At 43.9% G+C, this 7814-nt stretch overlaps 1 protein-coding gene across 1 annotated transcript in view; it reads left to right on the forward strand.

The window, feature by feature from the left end:
- T265_10754 (hypothetical protein) overlaps positions 1 to 6252 on the forward strand; it is a gene marked incomplete at both ends in the record, with an annotated part of 34203 nt that extends 27951 nt beyond the window's left edge. The window contains 2 exons of the mRNA XM_009177219.1: positions 5983 to 6090; positions 6130 to 6252. Of these exons, the coding sequence (XP_009175483.1) occupies positions 5983 to 6090; positions 6130 to 6252 (231 nt within the window). The remainder of the gene's footprint in view (positions 1 to 5982; positions 6091 to 6129) is intronic.
- Positions 6253 to 7814: the final 1562 nt, after the last annotated feature.

The following is a 7814-nucleotide window of genomic DNA, read 5'->3' on the forward strand; positions in this document are numbered from 1 at the left end:
TCAGGGTCACTCATTCAAGTCAACCAGAGGCTTCGTGAAAACATTGATGTGGGCAGCGAATGGACACCCAGCTTTTGAAAAGTTCCTACGCTTGATTCCAAATAGTTGGTCAAGTTCTAAGCTGACGTTTTGCAACCACAAAGATCTGCCGGGTGATTTTTAGGAGGAAAACCCGTATCAATGTCCCCATGGACAAAAGTTCCCAGCAAAATTTTTCATGAAGCCAGCCTGTACGAGAAACAATTTTGAGGACACAGTTTGCTACTCAGCACTGCCTAAAGCGCCTACGTGCTCCAAAAATTATCCACATTTGTCCTAGGATACACAAATCGTCAATGTACACATATCGTTGAAAGAACTCTGCGCAACTGATCAGCCTTTGAACAAGATGATCAAAATGGCCGCTCGTTTCCTATTTAGAGTAATCTTTGCACCGCGTTCTACTGACGTTTGGGGCGGCCGGCTTTTATACACTATCGCCATATTCACGGAAACTGCACACTATGAAATTCAAAACGGTTGAAGAAGACGCAAAGCTGTGCGCTCCTTATTGCGCTTTCCTTCCGCATCGACCATGTTGCATGTTTGGAAGCCGCCGAAGTCCACAAGTTGTCATCGATATTTAGCCACAAGTCGTCTAAGAACTGGGTAGTCCTTATCTCTGGTTTCAACAACTAGAATAATTTTCGATATCAAGTAAGTTTCAGTTTGTTTCTGGGTTTCTAAAGCCTGCTTGAAAGCGTCTACAAGGTGGAAATTTTCAACAATGTCACCCGAAACAGTTCTGCTCCAGGTGCTTTACTCCATGGTTGTGATGACTCACTGTAAAAGTGGCGGATAGAAGCCACAAATTATAGACACGCATTTAACGCCCTGTGTATATACCCGACAGGAATTTCCTGTCATAATTTATTGAAGTTAGGCTTTTTTGAGGTGCATACTACGATTCACGCCAATCGGAATCCAACAACGTCACCCGAAAGTGCTTTCTGTTGCGTTATCTTTGATGCATTCACGGCCTGTGAGTAAAAGCAATGTCCATGGATACTGCAGCAGACGACACTGGGAGGCAATCGGTTCCTTCAATTATGATGAATGGTTCCACGTGGATGTCGCTATTGAACTATAGAACGGGAAAGCAACCGTCTCAGTTGGCTATATTCTTTAAAACTGAACATCCTCAAGGATCTTCTTCAAGCTCCATAACTGTTCGGAAATATCACGCTTTTGAGAAAGAATATTGCAAAGATACTCCATAAGTTCTGTGGTAAAATTCACCTTCCATAAACGCGGAACGGAGCTCCGAGAAGATCACAGACTGCTCGCATGCTTCATCAGTATTATCTGGTATTTCCCCATGACAACTGGATATAGAAGGAAAGTCATTTAATGTCGTTGATTAAATCCTGTATTTCTAAAGTCCATTTGAACTTGTTGACGCATTTATTGGTCGTGGATTGTGCTTACATTCAGAGAAGTCCAAATTCTTAAGGAGTGGATCCAACCCTCAACTCAGAGGACTTCCACCAAATGACCAACCTGGTATGAGAGGCTCTGTGAGGGTCACATATACCTTGCTCAGTGAGATGCTGAGGCCCACAAACCGCAGGGTCTCTATGATGTCCATTCTCTATTTCTGTAAGGCATTCCTTTATTTTGGGTGGATATACTGGCCAAAGACCAACATAAACAACGTTTGAGGTCCTTCCTGGAGTTCGTTCCGACTAGAACGGTCGTGGATGAAACATCTTTCGAGACTAAGGTCATTGGCCAGCTGAGTGATTGTAGTTCTAAGTTAGACACACAGTCGGTTAAGGAAGCATCAACGTCCGTCAGTTAGACAACGAGCCAACAGGAGTAAGATCCATTCGATCCATCTAGATCCATCCATCCTCAAGAGGGAACAGTACAATCGGAGAGCTGTGCGCAAGCGAGTAGCGATAAGCTAATCAGTTAATGAGTCTAAATTATTGAATCATGGAGGATTTCGTGAAACTGGATGCAAAATTTTATGATCAACAATTATCACCGCTTCATTCTTATGAGAAGACACTGCTGCGATAGGGGAAGTAGTTTGATCGTTTTCTTACCTGAATGCGTATCCGTTCCTAATGAATTTGGATCACGAGCTGATAGAGAAAGACAAAGTATTCAAACATTGATGTGCAACACATTCGAAAAGTTGAGGCATTCATCTGCGGAAGCATAAGTGTTTCACTTTCGGGCTAAATGACTAGCACTGAGTTTCCACATTTTCGATGGTAAATTGACGCAGTTAATTTGTTATTCTCAATGTCATATGAAAAGCTGCTTTGACGGGTTATAAAGAAAGCAATCTGTGGATTCTGATGTGAAAGCCTTAAAAGAAACTTGACTCATGTGATGCAAAATTGATAAATTCAATGCAGGGAAACAATATTGATAATAAATATGGATGTACCACACTGACGACCAATCGAGGTATTTTAATTTCTTGAGGAAATCCACATCAGACCGCGTTCACAAGTAGGCTGGAGAGCTAGCTAACTGAACCACTGATCAGCTACTTTTGCCCAAAGATTCAGCATCCAACAAATCGTCGGGAGGTGGAGGGTTTGTTCCTCTCCAGAGAATGATGAAATTCGATCTACAGCTGACGCTAAATAAGAATGAATCAGTTATATCGTGAACTTGAGTTTTCGGGTAGATCTTCACTTCACCAGAAAGATAAAATCTCACGTGAAATATCCAAACAATGTCGCAGAACGGTCAGCATAGTGATGCCGGTGATATACTTTAGCTCCGCGCTGTTGCGGAAACTGATACTCCATTAAATTCCGATGACTCTAGACACCAGCTTGTCTTTTTTAATCTTCATACCCCACTCAAATAGTGACCCTCAACTCACCTGTCATTCGTATCTATATTACGGCGGAGGTTTAACACCCGTCTAAAGCCATGCGCGTAAAATTTTGCAGTCGAGAACAATATTACCTTCGTCTACGACGCTATAGCAAACCATGACAAGTAAATATAGCGTACAGGTTTTGCTGTAGAAAATGCATTTCCCTGTTTCGCTCATTTGTGCTCATTTTTGAGCTGAATTTCTCACGAATGAAGTCGAGCTGCAGATCAATGAATTTTGTGGGTCACTTCTTTCATGAATTTTTACATGACTCAGGACGCCAGTAAACACTGACACAATCAGCACAATCGATGAAATTGCAGCCATTGTACTTCATCCTCGTTAGTTAATAGCACATTTAACTACGTTTCCTTTGTCAGTAGTCTGAAATTAATGACATCTAAAATTGGCATCGTTTGACCGAATTAGGCTGCTGACGATTCGGAGCATTTAATAATCAAGCTATCCAGTTGTCTTAGAATTTAGTAACGAAGCCGACCGCCAGGATGAGAAAAAGAAACCTTCGAACGACATGACAAGTTTGTTCTTTGGTTGGAGGTTGTAGCAATATCGTGTTATTTTTGCTCGACCGAATAACATTCAAGGGCACTGGGTGAAAACACGCTCATAAAATACACTACTGTTGGATTTCTGCCGTAAGTTTACCTAAAGTAACTACCTATCGACACAAAATTTGCAAAATTCTGTGTTGTGAACTCACCTGAATCCCTGCAGTCTTCCCATATCGATATTGTATTAACAATGGTTGGTCAAGACTTAATCGAGAAAGTGACACGAGTCGCACTACTCGGCGTGGAATTTTATTTGGACAAGCCCGAGAACCAACTACAAACGGAATTCACGCGCCTTTCTCTACCCTTGATCGACTTACAAAAAATATCTCTCAATAAAGTCCATTTCCAGTTTTAATTTTATATTTCAGGAATCCGTTTAAAGGCAAATTATTCCATGATTACCAGTAAGACGATATCCACAACGGTGTGATAATTGACTACCATTGAAACTTAATTCCGTGTCCCCTTGCGCAGTAACCGAGTGAAGTTCTGCATCAATTCACCATGTGGCACAAGCTGCATTAGTATGACTCCGTGTAGAGTAGAATAATCAGATTTATTCTACCAAAGAACGGTGAATTTACATGAACCTACATTAGTCATAAGGTTATAGAGAAATCTCGGGCAAACGGTGAACGAGTTCAACGTTCCGCTTGCGGCCTATCAATAAGCCTCGAACTCTCAACGAAGTTATCATTATTTAGTTCTCGATCCGAAGTTTCCAAGACAGCATTTTGTCGAAAGTACTAACGAATATGTACAGCGTGCGTCTGTTATATCATTGTGCGCGAGTGCGAAGGCAAAAGTTACAACGCCTCCACGCTAATTGAAGACGACATTTTGACATTGATCCAGGCTGTTTGATAGGCGGTAATGAACACACAGCAACATCGATCGTGCCTCAAAGAAAAACTTGAACGCTGACCACATTCGGTCGGGCTTCTGTGGTGTGCAAGAACACTCATCGGGTTTTGCTGAATTGATTGAATTATTGACTGACTTGGATGCTTGCCGGGCTTTCTGTTGAGTTTTTGCTGGAGCAGTAGGTTCTGGGCGTTCTGAGGTTGGTTTCAGGATTGTGTTTGTGCCCGAAAATGTATTCGGCGACTACCTTCTTGAAATTGTTGTGCATCCTGGATGCGCCAATGATAATCAGCGTTCAATGGACACCGAACCAGGATTGTCTATTGGTTTCAGTCAGAGGTCGTCTTGATGCTGGATCAGGAAGCTGCCCAAAATTCCGGCCAATAGAGTGAGAAATAGGCTTCTTGGACGAAGTACTGCCTAACTGCAAACCACATTGTTGTATCGAAGCGTAATTATGGCGACTATTGATTTATCATGAGCTTCATTTCTCATGAAAACTTCACGTAACACTCATTTGCGAACTTAGTTGGCGTAAACGAGCAACTCAGCTGAATTCCAGCTGAATCCTTCATATATGATATGTTTCACCTGAATATGCGGTAAGAGATAATTTCATTCATGATACAAATCGAATCTGAGGCAAATCGGCGAGTGTGGCTGCCTGATGAGCCCTAAAGAGAGCAAAATAGGTAGCTGGTTTTCACAATCTTTTTCGGCAGCCTTTTGAATGCATTCTTCGGTTAAATTCTCCTCTGTTATCTCGAATGCTTAACCCACCATACCAATCAAGGTGTTCTGGACAGCACATGGGTTAAGGAATATCACGAATTAGACTTTCAACTTTGATTCAGTTGTTTGTTGATTGTTGATCAGTTGTACTACCATTCAAGGTTGCGGCTCGTTGGCATGTGTGGTTATACTTCTGCTACAGAGGTAGACGAGCGCTGCTTGATCTGGCTACCGAGTGGTTTTTGTTGGAACCATGGCAACTTAACCATGAAGAACAACCGCAATGACTTATGGATACATGAAAGAGAATCGAGCTGCTTGTGAAGCAGTTCCCAGTCCACCAAGCGAGAATGAAAGAACATTATTAGCTGGCACTCAGAGCATCGTGCCACTCAATGTCCTGCAGACACAAGGGACACCAGTGCAGCCCAAGACAAATGACCACACATATGGCATGTACTGTGGTATTTGAGAAGAGTTGGAAAAACAGAGTAGATGAGACGTGACTGGAGGAGGTCTGAAACACACCAACGAAACTGAATTGGACCAGGACGAGTTCAGCCTGAGTTTTGGAAAATAAGTCGGAGTTGCATAGACGGGGGAAATGGTAGAATGTGAAAAAAGCTTGTTATCGCCTTCAAGGGTTCAGTAGGCGCTCTTAGACAAGTAATGTGAACTTGACCTGATGTTATCTAGGGGGTTTGTGAGTATGCAACTAGCTGTATAGCGACCTTGTGTAAACCTGAGTTAGGCTGTTACATCAGAATACTATAGGCAGTGGAGGTATCTCTTCTTACTATCTGCTGTCAGAAATGAATGGCGTGTGAGACTAATTAGATGTTAATATGAACGACGGCACTTACAGATCCGGTCGGGTCGATGTCAGTTAACCTCTCCGAATGACCTCTTTTTCTTACCTTGCTTCAGGATCCTATTTACGCTTTCCTCTGTTGTGTTGTGTGTTATGGTGGGTTGAAAGCAGTGACCGTTTCAAGAGTTTTAGTGACCCCAGAACCTAAGGAATCAAGCGCGTCGGTATGTCTATGTAGCATTCCCGTGTGCTTTCTCCCTCAGTCTTCAGTACCTCAGCAAAATTTGCAATTATCCCGGGGCTCATTAACGGCCATTCTTTATTTGATGTACCGCGAGCGGGCGAGCTTGGCAGAGGGAGAATCGGATGATAGCCCCATATTCTGACTGGTTTTTCGGCGACATGATTACGGCACGCACCAACAACTACGTTATTGATCTTTCGCAAATCCGGGGAATGCGAAAAGCATCAAGATACACCTGGTTTTCCGGAACAAGGAGGACACTCCATGGATTGGTCGACCTTGCAAGTTCCTGTTGCCAGAAGATTAACCCAATCACTTACAGATTTCTCACATCAGCAATCTGTAGAGTACAATACCGATCAAGTCAGTCCGCGTTCGCCAGGGTCACGGAATACAAACAAATCGTGAATTGACCTCACTACATGATAATAATAATATTAACATTACCACCCACCGCGTGACCATGACGTCTGATCCCAGGGCAACTAAACTGAGATATTCACCTGGTCGTTCACGATAGGATATTCGTTCAAGATGTTTACTCCGCACATCTAGTACCGCGACCAGGATACGGATGTAAATCTCTCAGTCACGGCCTTGTAAGTTTGGGTATCTGCGCAACTTCCTAGAAAATTTCGGGGAAGATGCACAGGCGACTCCACTGGTGAGTGACCGGGAATTTCGCCGCATTGTAGATCCTACCCAGGGGCCATGCGACAGTTTCAATGAATGCGATCAGACGTGGACCTTAAAAGATGGACTTTTCTGCCACAAAAGAAGCTCTCGCAGCGAAGCTCGACGCAGCGGCCGACATCTTGAAGGCTATGAGGCGGCTCGCGACGGCCAGGATAGAACTTGAGTGTTATCCGACGGTGTTTGCCGTAGACCTGCTGCATTCGCTGGATCGGGCAGTGCCAGGAATATGAAGCCACCAGTTGCTGTCTGACCAGTTCGTTGAAGGGGTGCAGCAGGCATTTTGTGCCCTTCTGCGGTAGGCAGAGCAACTGACCGTTTGATTGTAAAACACCTGCAACCGATCAGGAATTTCGTTGAGCCACCACTGGACAGGTTGCAGTCGCAGGAAAACAGAGAAGGTTCAACAATGGAGGACCTGAGCGATAAAGCGGACCAATTTGCTTGCAGTCATCGACACAAAGTGGCGGAGGCACGACAAACGGACCGATGTTACAAGTGTGGCATACCTCGCTACTGCAGGAATCAATAACCTCAAACCCGACCACTTGAATATGATAAAAAAAACTTGCATTACTCATCTAATCTCGTATGGATTGCGATCAGCGCGTTGACACAGGCTACCATACAGGCCTTTATCGGTATAAACGTGAGAGAGAGGGACGACAAGAAGCTGAGTGCAACCCGTGCGCGCAAGCTGTGGGATCAGAAGGTGGATTCTGACACAAAATTCATAAACTGACAATGCACCCGATGCGTCTAAACGACATGTTGTTGCAGCGCAAGTACCGCATCAGCTTAGACATAGAGCATGAGCCAATGGCCAACCACGGGTTGCCAAAACTGATCCTGACCGATTAGAGGTCTCGCATTGAGAGGGATGATTTTACGAGCTGCTTGTGGGAGCTAGGCATCATACGGCTGAGAACTGCACCCTATTACCTACACAAAAATGATCTAAGAGAACGCATTAGCTGAACGACCTGGAGGTGGCTGGCGGCCAAGAAAGGT

This window comes from Opisthorchis viverrini (genome assembly GCF_000715545.1).
Source record: "Opisthorchis viverrini unplaced genomic scaffold opera_v5_401, whole genome shotgun sequence".
NCBI classification, from domain to species: domain Eukaryota; kingdom Metazoa; phylum Platyhelminthes; class Trematoda; order Opisthorchiida; family Opisthorchiidae; genus Opisthorchis; species Opisthorchis viverrini.